The sequence below is a fragment of the Spodoptera frugiperda genome, chromosome 5, assembly GCF_023101765.2.
Source record: "Spodoptera frugiperda isolate SF20-4 chromosome 5, AGI-APGP_CSIRO_Sfru_2.0, whole genome shotgun sequence".
NCBI lineage: Eukaryota > Metazoa > Arthropoda > Insecta > Lepidoptera > Noctuidae > Spodoptera > Spodoptera frugiperda.
Window position 1 is genome coordinate 6,039,226 of NC_064216.1, and position 19,211 is coordinate 6,058,436.

General features: G+C 36.4%; 6 protein-coding genes across 9 annotated transcripts; 4 read left to right on the forward strand and 2 right to left on the reverse strand.

Annotated features, from left to right (window-relative positions):
- The first annotated feature begins 2 nt into the window (after positions 1 to 2).
- Positions 3 to 1,781, forward strand: LOC118271705 (myotrophin). Its single transcript, XM_035587860.2, has 4 exons — positions 3 to 358; positions 743 to 853; positions 935 to 1,018; positions 1,274 to 1,781. The coding sequence occupies exons 1-4, from the start codon at positions 290 to 292 to the stop codon at positions 1,358 to 1,360; spliced, it is 351 nt and encodes a 116-aa protein (XP_035443753.1). The 5' UTR covers positions 3 to 289; the 3' UTR covers positions 1,361 to 1,781.
- Positions 1,771 to 3,043, reverse strand: LOC118271702 (group XIIA secretory phospholipase A2). The gene is made up of 3 exons (XM_035587858.2): positions 2,665 to 3,043; positions 2,296 to 2,541; positions 1,771 to 2,208 (listed from the first exon to the last, which is right to left on the reverse strand). Exons 1-3 carry the CDS (start codon positions 2,894 to 2,896, stop codon positions 2,063 to 2,065), a joined length of 624 nt encoding a protein of 207 aa, XP_035443751.1. The 5' UTR covers positions 2,897 to 3,043; the 3' UTR covers positions 1,771 to 2,062.
- Positions 3,044 to 3,099: 56 nt separating this feature from the next.
- LOC118271703 (60S ribosomal protein L13a-like) lies at positions 3,100 to 5,495 on the forward strand. The gene is made up of 6 exons (XM_035587859.2): positions 3,100 to 3,258; positions 3,613 to 3,743; positions 4,210 to 4,319; positions 4,656 to 4,801; positions 5,053 to 5,175; positions 5,373 to 5,495. The coding sequence occupies exons 1-6, from the start codon at positions 3,238 to 3,240 to the stop codon at positions 5,454 to 5,456; spliced, it is 615 nt and encodes a 204-aa protein (XP_035443752.1). The 5' UTR covers positions 3,100 to 3,237; the 3' UTR covers positions 5,457 to 5,495.
- Positions 5,496 to 8,306: 2,811 nt separating this feature from the next.
- On the forward strand, positions 8,307 to 12,145 carry LOC118272011 (zinc finger CCCH domain-containing protein 13-like). 4 transcript variants are annotated; one of them, XM_050693656.1, is made up of 4 exons: positions 8,307 to 10,870; positions 11,033 to 11,194; positions 11,357 to 11,848; positions 11,962 to 12,145. In XM_050693656.1, the coding sequence occupies exons 1-4, from the start codon at positions 8,403 to 8,405 to the stop codon at positions 12,014 to 12,016; spliced, it is 3,177 nt and encodes a 1,058-aa protein (XP_050549613.1). In that variant the 5' UTR covers positions 8,307 to 8,402; the 3' UTR covers positions 12,017 to 12,145. The 4 variants fall into 4 exon arrangements, with proteins under 4 accessions (XP_050549613.1, XP_050549614.1, XP_050549612.1 ...); XM_050693657.1 differs by having other exon boundaries at positions 11,519 to 11,848; XM_050693655.1 differs by lacking the exon at positions 11,033 to 11,194 and having other exon boundaries at positions 11,195 to 11,848.
- Positions 12,146 to 12,267: 122 nt separating this feature from the next.
- Positions 12,268 to 14,540, reverse strand: LOC118271747 (calcyclin-binding protein). Its single transcript, XM_035587925.2, has 5 exons — positions 14,310 to 14,540; positions 14,004 to 14,217; positions 13,457 to 13,663; positions 13,018 to 13,186; positions 12,268 to 12,427 (listed from the first exon to the last, which is right to left on the reverse strand). The coding sequence occupies exons 1-5, from the start codon at positions 14,331 to 14,333 to the stop codon at positions 12,334 to 12,336; spliced, it is 708 nt and encodes a 235-aa protein (XP_035443818.1). The 5' UTR covers positions 14,334 to 14,540; the 3' UTR covers positions 12,268 to 12,333.
- A 763-nt stretch (positions 14,541 to 15,303) lies between these two features.
- On the forward strand, positions 15,304 to 19,155 carry LOC118271744 (uncharacterized). The gene is made up of 2 exons (XM_035587918.2): positions 15,304 to 15,825; positions 16,298 to 19,155. Exon 2 carries the CDS (start codon positions 16,307 to 16,309, stop codon positions 18,623 to 18,625), a length of 2,319 nt encoding a protein of 772 aa, XP_035443811.2. The 5' UTR covers positions 15,304 to 15,825; positions 16,298 to 16,306; the 3' UTR covers positions 18,626 to 19,155.
- The last annotated feature ends 56 nt before the right edge of the window (positions 19,156 to 19,211 follow it).

Genomic DNA, 19,211 nt, shown 5'->3' on the forward strand with positions numbered 1-19,211 from the left:
TCAACCCTGCAATCCTGCAGTACTTTCTCGGCATTTTTCTTTTTACGTAATTAAATTTTGATTAAATTTTTTATGTAAAATATGTTAATAAAGTAGAAATCAACAAGTTATAACTTATATTTACATATCGCATTACAAAAAATACTAAACTGTTTTCATTTTCCTCAAGCTACATCCTTATCTTTGACAGACAGATGTCATGTCAAAGAACGCCATATCCATTGTTATTTCGATTCCGGAATAAATCTAGAAAATATTATTCATAAAAAGGTTTAGAAAGTACGGAACAATGAGTGAATTAGTTTGGGGAATTAAAAACGGCGATATCGATCAAGTAAAAGACATAGTAGAAAACAAGGTTAGTGAATCTGCTTATATCCGCAAATCGGTTATTTTTCAATGTGAAAATTTACTTAGTAGTTGGCAAGAGAAAGCAATGTTTCTCATTAATTTGCACTAATATTCTATTTATATTAATTAAAATAAACTACAAGCGGGGACTCAATTCTACATCGTTTCCAACTAATATAATCTTAAATTATTGTGCAATAATGCATTGAATATGACTGAATTGGAATAGGCTTATTATAATGATTACTGCCTAATTATGATTACACGCCCTCACTGCAGACATGGGCTGATTAGAGTCATTACGCTTATATTCCTCACAGTTACTCATATATCTCTTTCATTTAATAATCACTTCAACACTTACCAAACAATTATAATTATACTTTTTCAGAAAATTGATGTCAATGCTCTAATTGATGGAAGGGTCCCTCTTCACTATGCTGCTGACTATGGTCAGACAGCAGTTTTGAACTATTTGCTGGACAAAGGAGCAGACCCTAATGTAAGTGGGAAAAGACAAACAACAGATGTGTAAACAAAGACTGCACCTATTTATTTTATCTAATTAAATTGTACATTTCAGATGTTGGACAAACATGGCATTTCAGTACTGTTAGCAGCAATTTGGGAAGGTCACACGGACTGTGTTAAAACATTACTTAAAAATGTAAGTTACTCAGTACACAATGAATTCTTTTTGCAAAATTAATATGCATGACTTGCAATTTTACAGTAATGGGTTGCAATAATAAAACTAATCTTTTGCAAGTAAGCCTTGAAATTAAATAACAGTAATTGTTAGTCATTCATTTTCCGTTATAAGATTAAAGAAGTTGCTAATTCTCTCTGTAAAATGGTATCAGGCAAACCTGTTGTTGATTATTTTGGTAGATTCTTATTAGAAACTTTTGTTATATTACAGGGTGCATCTAAAAACGGAAAGACCCCTGATGGAACACCATACATCGAAGCTGCAGAAAAAGATGAAATCAAGGAACTTCTCACATAGAAATGAAACATTTTATACCAGAACTATATAACAAGTAATCGCTCAGATTTATGTTTTGATGCTAAGATAAAATCACTAAGATCAAACAATAAATTAATCCCATTATATTTTTACAAGCATTTATTTACATTGTAATGAATTATTTTTATACGCTCAACATATTGATCTATAAAATATGTATTTGATTATGCGTCCATTTAGTAGTGTGTGTATCTATAAAGGCCTGACCTCCCTTATGGGGGTAATAACAGCAATCACCTGAAATGTGATGGCTAGCTCATCCTTCCAGTGCTTGCATGAGATTTGTAAGAAGCCCCATAATCTAAATTTAGCAAATAAATTATTTAAATATTAAGGTGTAATTGCAGCAAATAAGATGTAATTTTTATCGCTAAAATAATAAACTGATATAAGCAAACCACATTTTATTTTATCTTTATATAAAAGTATGAACTGTTTCTTGTACCCTTACACTACATAATATTATATGCTTACTAGATTTTAATCCTTGTTTAAACTAAAATCCTCTTGAGAAGGTAAACTTTCACAATGAGTGAGGACTTAAGACTAAACTGACTAAACCCACTCATCAAATAAATATTATGCCCAAATTATTTCAATAAATAATCCTATACAAGTATCACAAAATGGCAGAAAAATGTCTTTGGATAACAATATAAGAAAAGTGAAACAGATAGCCTGTTATAAGTCCCCACTTCCTGGGTATTTCTTATACTTATTGTTTTTAGCCGGGGGGCAATAGCAGGCATTTTTCTGAGCATCAAGATATGATTTACAACCAAGTGTTAGTGTCCCAGTAAACAATAATTTTGCTGCAGCTTTGCAACCTGAAATGGAATTATACTATTGTTAGTAACACACAAAACAATGAAATTACTAAATAATAAACAATTATTGTTATGAGCACATCATACCTTTAGTGATTGTGTCCCCCGCAACATTCACAGTTTTATAACTATCACAGTAGTTATAAAGGCACCTTTTGAAATCCAGATCACAGGTTTCTTTACCACTGTTACATGTATCATAGCAAATATCATGACTATCACAGCATTTAGTCATTTCTTCTAATGGCAAGTATTCTGATGCAATCTCAAAGCCAAGAGATCCACAGCCATCTGATTTAGGAATATGATTTCTATTGCGCACTGGTCTAGATCCTGAAAAATATATGAATTTCGTCAGTGAGCAAGTAAATTTGGGTGTATGAAACAAATATAATTACTAATAATCTTTCTACTCCATTCGTTAAATAGTGTTATAGTAAAGCATTCTAAACATACCTTCAGGGCAGTTGAATATGCATTCCTCTTCTACTGCTGCATCAAAAACTTCATGCAATGACTTGAATTTTTCAGCCACTGTAATAACATTCTTAAACATATCTCCGAAAACTGACTCAGCCGATAGTACCGCATCTTTTAAATTCCTTAACATACTAGAGCCCATGCCAGTATAGGCATAAGCTACGAAAGTTAAAATGTAAATCGCAATCTTTCTGTATGGAATCTCCATGTTTGTTAAAATTACTGCGATGGTTTTTTGAAAAATAATTACATTTTCAGCAAAAGCTGCTTTTAAAACTCTCTACCCAGTGCTTGGGGAACACGTAATTTTAAAATCTTGCTCTTGGAAAATAGCCAAAACAAAAACGTCAAAATAAAACCTGACTTTAATTTATGTCATCGTTCTTTAACAGCTGATTTAAATAGTCGAATCATCACAGGAAGTTAAACCAATTTAGTCGATATACGAAATATTTTTTTTAATTTAGTATGGCAACATTTTCTGTTGCTCAACGTCCGGTAGCCATACTGTTTTAAAAAGTTATCCTTTTCCGTTTTGTTGTCGTGAAAATGACGGGCTTTAGCAATAAGGTGAGAAGAAAAAATATAAAAATTTAATTAAAAGCCTTAAAAATCAACAAAGTGAATATAAAATTAAACTGCCGACTTGAATGTGATTTATATTATATCATTTTAGTAATATCCGACGTGTGACAAATTCGACAACATGCATCGAGCGTGCATCACACGTGCTTTTTCGTGTCTAACTTTGATTATAAGGAGTTATAGTAGAACACCGTTCGTATTAACTAAATTACAAAAAAGTCCGAAACTCCAGCTTCAAAAATAGTGATAATAACCACTAAACTCTCGAATAGTGTTATAACTTTTGAGGTTATGCTGTACGTCAGCGGCGGTTAACTTCTGTGAATTTTTGTGTTCTAGGCCATAGTGATCGATGGCCGTGGCCATCTCCTGGGCCGCCTGGCCGCAGTAATTGCTAAGGTCCTGCTAGAAGGTAACAAAGTCGTTGTCGTACGATGTGAGCAGATCAACATCTCTGGCAACTTCTTCAGGTAACAACATTGCCCATATTTGTGTTTGTTTGTTGCATGTAGTCATTATAATTGCTTTCAGTTCAGTGTATTTTACTTCGGTAGCGTTAAAAACTACAAGTCAAGTATTATACAGATTTTTTAGGATAGCACATTGTGATGTTTGTCTATTGATAAATCCACATTGATGTAATTGAAATGCTTTCACATGAACATGTGCATGCTTGGGGGCTGGGACATAGGAATACAGGATATAGTGTGGTATTCCTAATTCCTTTTGTTAGTGTTCATAAAGGAAGTCCAACAATAAGTAATCTCTATTCTGCACATCTAATAATAAAATGATGTTTCATTGGGTAATTTGCGACTGAATATTGCAAAATATATGTTGTTAACTATAATATTTATCTGATAATGTTTACATGGCTTTATTAAGATGCTGTACTTATTTCAAAGTTGTACAAATATTTTTTATTTTATATTCCAGGAACAAACTGAAGTTCATGTCTTTCCTCCGCAAGAGGTGCAACGTGAACCCAGCTCGTGGACCTTTCCACTTCAGAGCTCCTTCCAAGATCCTGTGGAAGACTGTCAGAGGTATTTATTATAACTTTCAGTTACATTCTTTCATTCTTTGTTATTTTTGTGATAGGTAGATAAACAAGCAAATGGATCACCTGATGGTAAACAATCATTGCTGCCTATGGACACTTGCATCACCTATGAAGTTAAATGTGTGTTGCTTTTGAGTATGGTATCGGGAGAGTGTGATAAACACTATAATGACTTCTCATTCAAAAACCTATGCTAATGATTACTTATATCCTACATTATTTGATGTTTATGATGTAAAAAAAAATTATGAAGCAGAACTAAAAACAACATCATTCAACATTTGTAAAGTTCAATGCTAATGTAGTGTGTATCTCACAGGCATGATCCCACACAAAACTGAGCGCGGAAAGAGCGCGTTGAGGAGGCTTCGCGCGTACGACGGTTGCCCACCACCATACGACAACCGCCGTCGTGTTGTTGTGCCTGCCGCTCTCCGTGTCTTCTGCTTGAAGCCCGGCCGTAAGGTATGTCCACTTTGTTAACATTTATCACTTATCTTTTTGGGATTAAATTGGGGAAAATGAAAACGTAAAGTTTTTGTAAATAAATAAAACTGCTTTGTCCAATGAAGGATTAAGTTTACAATGATGTTTCATTTGGGTAATTTGCGACTGAATAACCATGTTGCAACTTTTTATTTTTCTGAGAAATCATTTAACCCATCTCAACATTTGTTAAAACTTGCAAGTATTAATTGAAGTTAATGTTGTTGTAGTACTGTCACGTCGGCCGTCTGTCTCACGAAGTAGGCTGGAAGTACCGCGATGTCGTCCGCAAGCTGGAGAACAAGAGGAAGGTCAAGTCAGTCAAGCTTATGGCCTACGAGAAGAAGCTGAAGGTTTGTTTCAAATATACTAACAATTTTTTTAATTACTCTTATGCTATTTATCCTTTACTTTGAAATGATGATTACATTCTTACCTACATTATTTGAGTTCAAATGAAAAGAAACCTTTACTGAGCAATATTTTAGAGAACAATATGTAGTAGTGTAGCTTGAGGATGTATCTAATAATATTCTTTTTGTCTACACAGAGGATCACGAAGGAATCCGGCGAGAAGGTTGCGAAGACGACAGCACCATTCACCGCAGTGATCCAATCCTATGGATACAATTAGGATTAAGACATAAATATAAAAACCTTTGGTTGCCCAAAACTGTATTTTTATTATGATCCCATCAACCTCTAAATATGAATATCATCATGTAATAATAATAGCTAGAGTGCTTCTAGCAAATTATAGTTGTATCTAACAACCTATTCTATTGAAAATTCATAAAAATTGTAGATTATGTACAGTAAAACGGGGTGAATAGGGATTGAGAGGTGAATAGGGACAAAAGAGGGGTGAATAGATACTATGAAGAATTTCCCTATACCTATTCACCTCTCTTCTGTCCCTATTCACCCCATTTTACGGTACTGTATGTACTTAAGTCAGTCAATGGATCGCGGGTTCAATCCCCGATATAACCATATGGTTGGTTATTGGTTATTCTGATTCAGTACCTAGTTTTCGTTAATTTACTAATCCAAAGATGTAGAATAGTGAATTTACTAGATCCAACGTGACGACGTCCTTATATACCTATTTAATTACCTAGTTATTCCCGCACCGATTCGGCTACTGCTCCACTTCCATTGATCATAACGTGAGCCTGTTACTCATAGACGCATTTCTACCAAATAATATTAGGGATGAAAAATTTTGTATTTTCTAGGCCATAGGTTCAACATATTATATTCTATTTGTAGTATGAAATGAACTTTTATTTTAGGCTTTTTATTAAGATTTTGGAATACCTTTTGCAAGATTTTCATGCAGTCTACACTTCACACGATACAGTATACTTGCGCAAGTATAGTGTATCGTGGCTGCCATAATGGTTTCTTTTTATTAACCAGTCTTTAGTCCATACTATTCGATTTCTCTTGTGAATTTTCAGTTTTTCCGTAGCCAAAATAAAGCCAACTAAGGCTACTGCATCATCCATAGCACAAAACAACGCAACCAGGTAGCTCACTTTCAAGAATAATATTATATTGATTTAAATGGAGCAGGTACGCACGCTTGTACGAATATCAGTGAAATTTGTGGTCGGCTTCGAAATACGTGAATTTGTACAAGTCCAAGCTTGCGCAAGTATACTATAGGTATCGTGTGTGGCTGCCATAAGGGCAATGGCGTTCCAAACTGGCCGCGCCGCCGTATTATATGGGTTGATTGGGTTACTCAACCAAGCAGACACTAGATGAAAACTCTGTAGAGCAGTGTACATTTCGTTGGTAGCGGCAACCATTCGCGCCACCGTGGTATCCCGGTAAAATATAGCCCCAAGACAAGACCGGTCAAGCTATTTTACCACCATAGATTATTATCAGGATACGTCAAATGAGATACTAATATTAAATACCTAACTTTAAGATTTTATAAACGGGCCTATTCCAGGCTAAGATGAAAAAACTTCACGACTCCGCTGGTTTGAGACCTGGCAATAAAAAACTAGAGGTCTTTATTACTATTACGAAACGTGCTTTACGTAACATCGTCTAAATTTCCTTACGTTATATTTTAATAAAGGATTAAAGGGGTGGATATAGGTACTGTAACATACCTACTATTTTCATAATCAGTGAAAATCTCGTTCAAGTACCTAACTGTAGGTAAATGGTACGCGTCATGGGAATGCGGGTTCGAAACCTGGCAAGTGATGTGACTTTTTATTACTTACCAATCTGACTTTTTCTGAGGATTTATAATATCAAATTATAAGCTGGAAATTGCCTACTCGCCTTGAGCAAGCCTGGTTAATGCTCCTACTCCTCCGTTAAAAAAAAGACCTTCACTCAGCTAATACTGACTTATATTAATTCCATTATATTAAATTAAACGAAAACATTATAAAAAGCATGTCCTTTGTAGGTTAAACATAGTTAAAACGATACAGAAATAACCCATTCTGTATTGACGTCATAGGAAATCAATTTATGGATTCCATTTATTGCTCCAGCGGATTCGATCAGATAATTATTTTACGCGCAGGGACAAATTTTCTTGTGCAGCTGTGTCCTGCGATAATACTTGCTACCCGCGACAATACAAATCTGAACGGTTTTGATACTTTTAACTTTTATTAAAAAAATAGCAACTTAAGTTGCTATTTTACTGTATCCTAAACCTAATTAGGTTTAGGATACAGGTATATTGGGGGATTTTGCGGATATCCGATATTTTTTTAAACGCACGGTATGGAATTTGGCCCGTGTGTGAATGATACTAGATTTACCCCTATAATGAGTGATCACCTATACTGTATCCTAAACCTAATTAGGTTTAGGATACAGTACGGGCCAAATTCCATACCGTGCGTTTAAAAAAATATCGGATATCCGCAAAATCCCCCAATATACCTACTTAGTCCAACTCGAGAATCGAACCCAAGACCCTATCTTATCTAGGTATTTTGTCTGAACAAAGTTAGATATTATAAGTGGGATACGACATAATTATGCCTATCCTTATCCATTCATCCCTTGCTATCTAACCAGGGAATATGGTTTAGAAACAGACCCAGACCCAGCCTTCATTGAAAAACCAAATCACCTAAATAGAATTTAGTAAAACTACCTTACTCCATACATTTTAATCATTGTCGTTTTCATTGCATTGTGAGTATTGCAAATACCTATCCATATTTAGATAAGGTAAGTACTAATTGTCAAAAAGCAGTCGGACTTCAGTGCTATAGAATTATTCTGAATGATGGTAGATGGTAGCCGTAAAGTAGTAAAACTTAGGTACCTAAGCTCGCTTCATCTTCGTAGAGTAGTGAGCAGTCTAGGATCTAAATTGGATAATCCTCATTGAAATCGCATGGTGTGTGGGAAGCTGAAAATTGAATGCGTTCTAGCGCCTAATAAGTATTGAATCGATAGTCTTCGGAGCCGTATATAAGCAGGCCCCAGCGTTTCAAAATTCAGTTCGGAAGCGTCCGCCATCGGTACACTTCCAACCAATTCATCGCGAAAGGAAGAAAACTACACCAAACAGCACACAGTTACTATGAATAACTGGCGTTTACTACTACTTGCGGTAGTCGCGGTTTTTCAACCTATCACATCTTTCACCGATCGTAACCTCATTGATGGAAGGCAGCAGTGTTGCGATCGTCTTTCACCAGCTCTGCTTCGAGATACGAGGTCTCCGTTTGATGGAACAAACCGGCTCGCCAAAACTTCTTCTGTTTTAAGACGTCTGAACGATCGTGAGGACATTCATGAAGACCGACGGTATGAACTGAAGCAACGCGACTACAGTCGTTCTGTGACAGAGAGACCATCGATAAATAACAGAGAAAGAGTTTTACGACTAGAACCCTCTGTTACAGTCAGGGCATCTCTTGAGTCACGGGTGGACGGTCGAGAGAATTCCTTTAGTCGTGGACGGCTTCTAGATGTACAACGGCAGGCAGCCGCTCGATCTGCTGGAGACCTAACACGTAAAATTGTACTTCGTACTTCTAGGAATGCCGTAGAACGCCGAGATGACAGGATTTCCACCGAGTCAACACACGATAGGATGTTTAGAGATGATCACCGAACTGGACGTAATCTTCAACGAGAAACACAAAGGGAACAATTCAGATACGAAGATCGTAGACTCGCCCGGAACACACTTCAACCTGAAAGCAGTATGATTAATCGACGTGTTACAAGGGAGAGGCTTAGTGTGACCCGACGTGAAGATTTGCAACCCATTCGCGAACAGATATTTGGAGAACGCCGAGATATCAAAACTGAAGATCGACGCGAAATGAGGCTATCTGCACGATCTTTTGACTCAGAAAGTCGAAATATCCGTGAACTCAGAGACGAGTCCAGGGCAACCCGAACTGCTGATGAAGAGCGACGACATGCTCGCGATATGAGGAGTGTGCCTGGACTGAGTCGATTTGTTATAGCGGAACGACGATCTACTGATGAAGAACGCCGAAATACTCGGGAAATGAGGGTCGTTATTGATGAACGCCGAAACTTCCGTGATACGAGGGTGGAACTTAGATTAAGCCGATCTGCTGATGTAGAACGTAGAAATTCCCGTGAAATGAGGGACGAACCTAAGCTGAGTCGAACTTCTTCCATAGAACGCCAAAATACCCGTGAAATGAAAGATGAATCTAGGTTAAGCCGATCAGTTGACGAAGAACGTCGAAACTTCCGCGATGTCAGAGCCGGACTGAGGTTAAGGCGATCTGCTGATGAAGAACGCAGACATACTCGCGAAAATCGAGATGAAATTCGAACCGGTAATGATGAACGCCAAAACTCCCGTGAAATGAGAGACGAATCTAGACTTAGCCGAACTGTTGCCGCAGAACGTAGGAATTCTCGCGAAATGAGCGACGAATCCAGACAAGATCGACCAGCTCTCGTGGATCGCCGAAATATCCGCGAAATGCGAACCGCATCCAGACTAAGTCGAACTGCTGCTGTAGAACGCCAAAATACCCGTGAAATGAGGGACGAAACTAGATTAGACTCATCTTCTGAAACAAAACGCCAAAACTTCCGCGATATACGAAACTCTAGGTTCACCCGATCTGTTGATGGAGAACGCCGCAATACCCACCAAATCAAAGAAACTACAGACGAAGAACGCCGAAATATCCGCGACATGAGAGTAGAACTCAGTAGATTTGCTGGTTCAGAACAGAGGAATTCTCGGGAAATGAGGACTGAATCTAGGCTAAGTCGATCTGCTGACGTAGAACGTCAAAATACCCGCGAAATGAGGAGCACACCTCGGCTAAATCGGGATACAGAATCAGAACGTCAAAACTACCGTGAAATAAGACAGGATTCTAGGTTAAGCCGATCTGCTGATGAGGAACGCCTGAACTTCCGTGATGTAAGGGCCGGACTGAGACAAAGTAGATCAATCGACGTAGAACTAAGAAATACCCGCAAAGTGAGGGACGAATCTAGATTAGGTCGATCTGTTTCCGAAGAACGCCGAAACGTGCGTGAAATAAGAGAAACTACTGATGTCGAACGCCGAAACTTCCGTGATTTGAGGAACGGAGTTCGACTAAGCAGATCTGTTGACGCAGAGCGTAGGAATTCCCGCGAAATGAGGGATGAATCTAGGCTAAGCCCATCGTCGGAAACAGAACGCCAGAACTCTCGTGAAATAAAGGAAGAATCAAGACTAAGCCGAACTGTTGATAGAGAACGCCGAAATACCCGCGAAATGAGGGAAACTACTGATGAAGAACGCAGGAACTTCCGTGACGTACGAGCCGGAGTGAGGCTAACCAGATCTGTTGATACAGAACGCAGACAATCCCGTGAAATGAGGGACGAGTCTAGATTAGATCGATCCGCTGCCATAGAACGCAGAAATACCCGCGAAATGAGGGAAACTACTGATGAAGAACGCAGGAACTTCCGTGACGTACGAGCCGGAGTGAGGCTAACCAGATCTGTTGATACTGAACGCAGACAATCCCGTGAAATGAGGGACGAATCTAGGTTAGGCCAATCCGCTGCCGTAGAACGCAGAAATACCCGCGGAATGAGGGAAACTACTGATGAAGAACGCAGGAACTTCCGTGACGTACGAGCCGGAGTGAGGCTAAGTAGATCTGTTGATACTGAACGCAGACAATCCCGTGAAATGAGGGACGAATCTAGGTTAGATCGATCCGCTGCCGTAGAACGCAGAAATACCCGCGAAATGAGGGAAACTACTGATGAAGAACGCAGGAACTTCCGTGACGTACGAGCCGGAGTGAGGCTAACCAGATCTGTTGATACAGAACGCAGACAATCCCGTGAAATGAGGGACGAATCTAGGTTAGATCGATCCGCTGCCGTGGAACGCAGAAATACCCGCGAAATGAGGGAAACTACTGATGAAGAACGCAGGAACTTCCGTGACGTACGAGCCGGAGTGAGGCTAACCAGATCTGTTGATACTGAACGCAGACAATCCCGTGAAATGAGGGACGAATCTAGGTTAGATCGATCCGCTGCCGTGGAACGCAGAAATACCCGCGAAATGAGGGAAACTACTGATGAAGAACGCAGGAACTTCCGTGACGTACGAGCCGGAGTGAGGCTAAGTAGATCTGCTGACACAGAGCGCAGACATTCCCGCGAAATGAGGGACGACTCTAGGCTAAGTCGCAATTCTCGTGAAGTAAGAGATGAATCCAGGCGAAGCCAATTTGTTGATTTAGAACGCCGTAGCAAAGTACAGCACGACAGACTAGAACTTAGCAGGAAAAATGAAAATAGGCAACGAGAGCTAGTTGAAGCTCGTTCGCAAAATGTACTACTGTCCAGAAATCGCGACCAGATTTCAATGATAGTCAACAAAATGGAATCAGAAAAAGAATTTACCACAGCTAACTGGCAATATGTTCTGTACACATTGCAAGCTGCCTACTTGTGCGCCCTCTTCCTGCAGTTGCTGAAACCAAGCCACACAGAGAAGTCACATATCAGGTAAATAATATGTAATTGAATACAAAAATCGCAGAGTTCTATGTAAGATTCAATATGTAGGTAAGTCATGTTAGCTTTCTTGATGAACTGACAAAGTGATTGTTCTTTTGCAGGAGTTTCAGTTGGCTGCCTGTGTCTTCTCACTACAACCCCATCAAAGTGGACTAAACGGCGACGCTATATTGACATTTATAATCTCTACATGCTAATGTTGTAAGCTTATAGAATATATTCAATGTTATTACGATCTCTTATTCTAATATATTCCTAAATAATAAATTATCGTGTGTTATAATAGTGGTTGTTTACTTATTTACCGCGCCCTTAAGATAACTACTTTAGATAACTGAACTTATAAACAAAATAACTGTGAATAAACATTATCTAACCAAATGGTATTAATGAATAAAACTAAGATATATTAAATCTGATTCCATTTATTCTTACTTCACATATTTACTCTATTTGCAAGCTTATACATTATTCTACAGATCTAGAGTATCTGATTTCTTCTTATGCTGCCCTTCATACCAAGCCTTTGAAATCATTCTCTTCATTTCATCATCACCAGTCTCATACCTGAAAGTAAATAGTATTTATTGTCCATATTCAAATAATAATCATTAATTCAAATGCTATTGTAAATCATGGCTTAATAGAATATTTTAATCAGACCAGTATATGACATCATCAGGAATTTAATGCTTATTATATTATCTTGGTGTACTATCTCTATTATCCATTTTTACAAACTGTTTCAATGCCAATTGTAAAGCTTATGTTTCGTAAGATATTTATATTTGTCTAATTTACACCATAAAGTGCATAGCCACAAATAGGTTGTGGGGTGCAGATAGCAAACTATTGGAAAAACCATTCCCTTCCTATTGTTGGGTAAAAAAATGTAGAGAAAACAAATCAAGACAAGGGCCAAACAAGTATGTGGAGTGTGGACACAATATGTACATCCACAACACATGAGAGAAGTTCAAGACAAAAACTAAAAAACTTTTTAGTTTTTGTCTTGAACTTCTATCAATTTGTAAATCAAAGCAAGTTTTATCAATATTTTGAGATTGAAGTTCTCGTTTAGACAAATAATTTCTATGCAGCAAATAATCCTAGATAATGTTGCTGGAAAATTTAAACCCAACAATAATAGTACTTACATATTCTTCATAAGGCTCATAATAGATTCCTGTGGATCAGATTTGTCCATGTCAGGGGTGGCGGGCTTAAGTTTACTGTTGCGCTGGTCTTCAAACTTCTTCTCAAGCTCTGTCATGTGGGACCATTTGATGTTGGGGCGCGCCTTAGCCAGGAATATGACTACCATATCTGCAACCAAATAGTTAGAATAACATTATAACAATTAGCTAGGAAAATGAGAAACATTATATTCTAATTTAAAGTGATATTTTTTTAATAAAAATCATCCAAATAGAAATACATTACTTTTTAATTACATGGAAAACATCAGATAAATTTAAATATTTAATTGACAAATACTATAAAATTTTTAGTAATCTGTGTAATAACTAGGTGTGTATGGGCAATGTATACCTACATCTGTGTAAAATATTAGGAAAAGTCAGTGTACCAACATACCTGTTTTCTGTTTCCAATGGCTCTCTTCAACATTGATGGTGTCCAATAGTTTGTTGATAACAAGGAGGTAGTCTTTATTGTCCAAGTTTTCAACATGTAACTCCATAGATTTGTCTGTCAGCTTACAGTAAACTTGTTCCTTGGGCAGAGACTGAACATCCTTTAGTGTGACAAAAACTTTTATGTACTTATCAGACTGATCCCAACCTGAAAAAAATAAATATAAGTTTGAAAAAAATGCTTCTTGAAGTTAGGTATTAAAATAGATTGAATTTAAAAGAGAACAAATTTTAAGTCTCAAAAATAAAAAGTTATACCAAGTTATTATACTAATCAGTAGGTTTTTCATTATTATTTCAGTTTACCTACAAATTCATGTTAGAAATTCCAATAAGAAAGTTTAATTAAATTATAACTTCAAATAGGATTCTAGTTCTTATTAATTCCAATTAAATAGAGGACCAGAATAAAAATGTGCAAATCTAGTAGCATGACATGGCTAAAACTATGATGTTTCAGGATTTAATGTCTCTACTGAAGTACTGACCATATCCATTCAGTTTAATTTGGTATCTCTTAGGTTGTGAAGCCGCAGCGGTGGACGGTGCCGGCGAGCTTCCAGCTTGCGAAGATTGTGCACTTTCCTTCAAATTTATCCATTCCGTTTCCAATTTCCTAATTTCTAAGGACAACAAATCTTGAGCCCTCTTTCTTTTAGCCTGTTTTAGTAGCTCATTCAGCTCATCAATATCACTGCGTAACTATAAATAAATAAATACATGTTTTATTGAAATAACTTAGGTTATAATATTTAAATGTATTTGACTGGCGTCAATTTCAACTTATTACAAACCTCTTTCATTTTAGCTTCAGACATTTTTACGGCTGTATTTGCTTCAACTTTTAAGAAATTTATATACGTAATTCACCAATTTATATTGTTTACTGGCACTAAGCAATTATTCACAATTAAAGCGTACTATTTCACACAAAAAGAATTATAAAAAATTGTTTGAATTTAACTCGGAAAACACACACTTTTTGCCGAATGAATATGAATGATTCAGAAAATCGAATCGTTCTAGAATGCGAACGAATGAAATACAGTTCTAGAAATAAATAATGGGTAGTTTAGGGTTAACATTATTGCCACCCTGAAAAAAATAATTAAATCGATTATTTTTATTAAACTTATTCATCTTTTCACTTCTTTCAATATTCCTTTGTTCCTGGCCTTTGACCATTTACCAATTATTATAGGCATTCGCTATTCACGAACAGAACAGAATCACTGCCTGCCCTTCCAATTTATGGGTTACGGTTACAGCATAATGGGGCTTTCGGAGTAACCAGATGCTGAGAACCACTCGCATAAAAAAACACAAAACTAATTTTAATAGTTATGCCCCTTTGCGGCAAGCTCTTTTATTTGGGTATGTCCGGAGGTCTATGACGCCCTTGCCCGCCTCTCATGAATTTGTTGATGTGTGAAACCGCCAGCTCAAATAAGTTAGGTAGTTTAGCTTGTATAGTTGTGAATAAATACTTGAATACTTGACAGCGGCGCGTCAATCGCAACCGCAAGACGCCAAGCTATAACTGATTCAACTATGCGAATTTACGAGTTAAACTACCTAACTTATTTTAGTGAAAATATTTTTTTGTTAGTCAATCATATTTCTCTCGAGGGAGGTAGGAGTCTAGGAAGGGGGAATTCTAGGTAGTCCTAGAGTACATAGAATAGGTAGGGTGAGCAAGAGCTTCAGAAACATAATTACTCAATGCTACCGATCCCATAGATTAGTCGTTTTTGGTAGAAATTCTGACCTCCTGTCCAGTTTTTACGCCAAAGAATCAGTGTGAGTGCGAGTTTCTTTTCACCTATTTGATCGCGCTAACGTTAACTATGATTTGCATGGGATAGGCACGGGTAAATTCACACTAGGAAATTCACACAATTCATACTCTGGTATGTATTGTATGAGCCATGTTATGCAATAACCTGTTAACCCACAAAAATATGAATTTTAAGTTAACGCCATCTAGCTTTTGTAGGCTGTCTCCTGAACCCTTCAAAAAATGTTGAGGCATGTACTAAATTTATAAAAACGCCATCTACCAAAAATATGTTCCTGCAGTTTGCGGAACTAGTCTTCAACAATTTTGCAATAATCGATTACAAACCTGTCACGACACGCGCGCTTTTCTTCTGCGACAATTACTTTTAAAATTTTGTTTTCAATAAGGGGCCTTTCAGTGAAATTTTATGTAAGTGTAGTATTGTGTAATATTCATGAAACTGTGGGTTGTGTGAATTTCATCATTTTACAAGAGTTTTTAAGTACCTACTTGTTGCAACAAGGCACAAGGTAAGTTTTCAGTGTTTGCTTATAATGTTTTCTCCTGTTCTATACAGTCAATAACGCACTGAAGTGGTGTTTCTCATCGTAAAGAACCATGTAATTGGAATGAAATTAAATAACTTCCCGATAATTACGAAAAAGCTGACAATTTAAATTTGTGTAATTTGTAACTGGTTATTGCTTTAATACTCGTAGTTTAAACGAAACGATTAGTGTATTTATCTTTTTTATATTATTCTATAATTTAATCCAAAGAGAAGCTAATATTATTATGAGGGAAGGTTACAATAACATATAAGAATGTCTATATAAACTCGTTGTAGGCAGATGATAGTAATTTATAAAAACATTAAAATATTTATTTTTTTAGTAGGTTATTGCGAAATTGCTATGAAAAGTTTTAGGTATGTGCTAAAACCTTGCATCGTATAATACTTTTCATATAACGAAACTAAAGCCAATAATAAATTATTTTCAGGTATATAACATGAACTCTAGGGCACAGAAGCTTGTCGCGATGGCTCGTGACGAGCATTTATGTAATAAAAACGATGAAAAAGAAGAATCTGAAGAAGAAGAATCTTCCTACAATGGAGCCGTAACAACTTTAGCACAGTTGAAACAGGATTTACATCTTAAGCGTCATAATACTGCTTCACGTTCGTTAACTTATAAACATTTTGAGCGTGACTTAAGCTATAATGATTTAAATGTAAGTAATATAGAAGAGTCTATAGATACTTCTCAGTTAATACATCTGGATGATTTAGACATTGTTCCTAACAACCTTTCTAGTATGTTTAATGATTACGATGACGAAGGAAACGAAATTATCGCGGAAATAGAAGTAGTAACTTCTAATACTGATAACGTTGTTCAAGATTCCATAGATATGTCTGCAACACAACTGACTGAAAATGATAATCAATCGAACATTTTAAACTGTATCGAACAACCACAACCAATTCGTGAGAATGTGCAGCAATTGGAGAGAAATAATATCGGTAGACCCAAGCGCGGAAGAAAAAGAAAAGTAGAAGACCAGCCTAGAAAAGAGCGAAAACGAAGAGCCAATGTAAACGAAAAGTATATCAGTGCGAAAGGAAAAGAAGTATTACCAAAAGAATTCGACAGTACATACCATTGTGATTGCAAAAAGAAATGCACAACGATCTTGTCAGTTGATAGCCGGAAACAAGTATTTGATCAATTTTGGTCTCTTGGGTCATTCGAAGGTCGATGTGCTTTCATTTGTGGTAAAGTAACACAAACTCATAAAGCTAGGACGTATACTTCGTCAAATTCAAAGAGAATATATTCACGAAAATATATGCTTTGTGATACCGAAATATGCAAACAAACGTTTTTGAAAACCTTAGGTATTTGTCAAAGTAGAATCGATGTAGCGATGCAGAAAAATAATAGATCATCTAATTTCAAAGACAATAGAGGAACAGCTAGTGGTGGCAAAAATAAAATCAATGAAGATGACATTAATCTAATAGTGGGCCATATTGATTCGTTTCCCAAATATATTAGCCATTATTGTAGAGGTAAGACTGATAGTCGTTATTTGAATACTGAACTCAACCTATTAAAAATGTACGATTTATTCAAAGCTAAATATCCGACAAATGAAAACCTACCGAGTCTTGCAACTTATAAGAAAATATTTTATGAAAAATTTAACCTCAGATTTAAAGCCCCAAAAAGTGACACATGTAAAACTTGTGACACTTTTGCAGCTAACATAAAATCATTAACAGGCACAGAAGCTGAAGAAGCTAAAAAGCAACGAGATTTGCATATTAATAAAGCATCAGAGCTTAGAAAGCAAATGAATGCAGATCTGAATTTGGCGTCAGAGAAAAATACTGTAGAAACACTTACTTTTGATATGCAAAAAACCCATCCTCTTCCAAAAATACCTACTAATATAGCTTATTACAAACGGCAGCTAAATTTGTATAATTTAGGGATTTATATAGGAAGTAGCAAACGCTCAATTTTTAACTTATGGCTTGAACATGAAGGTGGAAAGGGTACTCAAGAAGTTGGATCCTGCTTGCGAAAGTACATTTTGAATAACATAAAATCCCCAGTAACAGATCTAATCTTATGGGCAGATTCATGTGGAGGCCAAAATCGTAGTATTAAGTTAGTTCTTATGTTAATACATACCATGCAACATCACACATCTTTACAATCGATTACATTGCGGTTTCTTTTGTCAGGGCATAGCTTCCTACCAAATGATGCCAATTTTGGTGTTATAGAATCTCAGTTGAAAACGCAACAAAGGCTTTACACTCTAGAAGATTATGCAGAAAGTATTCAGAAGTCAAAGAAGAATAAGAAGTTTGAGGTTTCGAGAATGATACCCTCCGATATGCTCTCTGTCAGGCCACTAGAACAGGCTATAACAAATAGAAAAGTTGACAGTGCCAAAAACAAAGTTAATTGGTTGAAACTGCATGAGATAGTGATAGAAAAACCATTTCCCTATATTTTGAAAGTCAAAACTGATATTGCGCAAGAAGATGCTCAGATAGTTAATCTTGAGAAGGCAGGGAAAGGCCGTAAGCCTGTGCTAAAGAATATTAATTTGCCCGAATGCTGGCCAAATGGAAAGTCTTTGAGCGTAGAAAAATTAAGAGATCTAAAAGACTTAATGAAACTGATACCGAGAGACGCTAAACCATTTTATAATTTCTTAAAACATACTCCAGGTGTTTCTATTGATGAAGATATAGATGGATATCATGTTGAAGATATTGAACAGCTATCAGAGGATGGAGAAGACTGATTTCTTATTTTTGATTAATTATTTACCGCTGTGATTTCTTATCGATCTCAATTTTGTTGATTTTTTCAAGTTTATAATTATGTTCGTAAGTTTGCTGCATTTTTTGTTACCTTGTTCTACTTGTTCCACTGTTGGAAAAACGTCTCCCCCATTTTCTCAATGATTTTTATTAATTAACAATAATATGTCAAGGACTTGCAAAACATTTTAGCACTTAAAAATGCTCTGGTAAAATTTTGCAATAAACTATTTGGGCTTATATGTTTATTTCAAAAATCTTAATATCTTGATTGTAATTTCGCAATAAACAATTCATCATTATTTCATTTATTTTAATTTTCCCTGTAACTCTCACTCTATTAAGCTGTGTTTGAATCACTAGAACACATGATGACCTATTTAATAAGTTTTGGATAAAACCAGAATAGCTTATGAGTATTTTTTGTAGCTGTTAATTTCTTTGAGCTGAGATTTCTCCGGTTTAGGTTTTTTAGGATTGACACGTTATTGCATAACATAGCTCGTACACTATGCTTCGCCGTTTCACAGTGGAAGCGACCTGCTGGATGCAGGTATAACATATTAA

Bases quoted from the DNA above. Each gene is read 5' to 3' on its own strand.
- LOC118271744 (XM_035587918.2), top strand. From the start codon at position 16,307: ATGAACTCTAGGGCACAGAAGCTTGTCGCGATGGCTCGTGACGAGCAT.
- LOC118271747 (XM_035587925.2), bottom strand. From the start codon at position 14,333: ATGTCTGAAGCTAAAATGAAAGAG. The intron at 14,218-14,309 runs GTTTGTAATAAG...ATTTATTTATAG, and splicing joins CTGAAGCTAAAATGAAAGAG to TTACGCAGTGATATTGATGA. The intron at 13,664-14,003 runs GTCAGTACTTCA...TATTTTTTTCAG, and splicing joins AATTAAACTGAATGGATATG to GTTGGGATCAGTCTGATAAG.
- LOC118271702 (XM_035587858.2), bottom strand. From the start codon at position 2,896: ATGGAGATTCCATACAGAAAGATTGCGATTTACATTTTAACTTTCGTA. The intron at 2,542-2,664 runs GTATGTTTAGAA...TATATTTTTCAG, and splicing joins CATATTCAACTGCCCTGAAG to GATCTAGACCAGTGCGCAAT. The intron at 2,209-2,295 runs GTATGATGTGCT...ATTCCATTTCAG, and splicing joins GGGGGACACAATCACTAAAG to GTTGCAAAGCTGCAGCAAAA.
- LOC118271705 (XM_035587860.2), top strand. From the start codon at position 290: ATGAGTGAATTAGTTTGGGGAATTAAAAACGGCGATATCGATCAAGTA. The intron at 854-934 runs GTAAGTGGGAAA...TGTACATTTCAG, and splicing joins ACAAAGGAGCAGACCCTAAT to ATGTTGGACAAACATGGCAT. The intron at 1,019-1,273 runs GTAAGTTACTCA...GTTATATTACAG, and splicing joins TTAAAACATTACTTAAAAAT to GGTGCATCTAAAAACGGAAA.
- LOC118272011 (XM_050693654.1), top strand. From the start codon at position 8,403: ATGAATAACTGGCGTTTACTACTACTTGCGGTAGTCGCGGTTTTTCAA. The intron at 10,871-11,032 runs GTTAGGCCAATC...GGACGAATCTAG, and splicing joins GAAATGAGGGACGAATCTAG to GTTAGATCGATCCGCTGCCG. The intron at 11,849-11,961 runs GTAAATAATATG...GTTCTTTTGCAG, and splicing joins ACAGAGAAGTCACATATCAG to GAGTTTCAGTTGGCTGCCTG.
- LOC118271703 (XM_035587859.2), top strand. From the start codon at position 3,238: ATGACGGGCTTTAGCAATAAG. The intron at 3,744-4,209 runs GTAACAACATTG...TTTATATTCCAG, and splicing joins ATCTCTGGCAACTTCTTCAG to GAACAAACTGAAGTTCATGT. The intron at 5,176-5,372 runs GTTTGTTTCAAA...TTGTCTACACAG, and splicing joins CCTACGAGAAGAAGCTGAAG to AGGATCACGAAGGAATCCGG.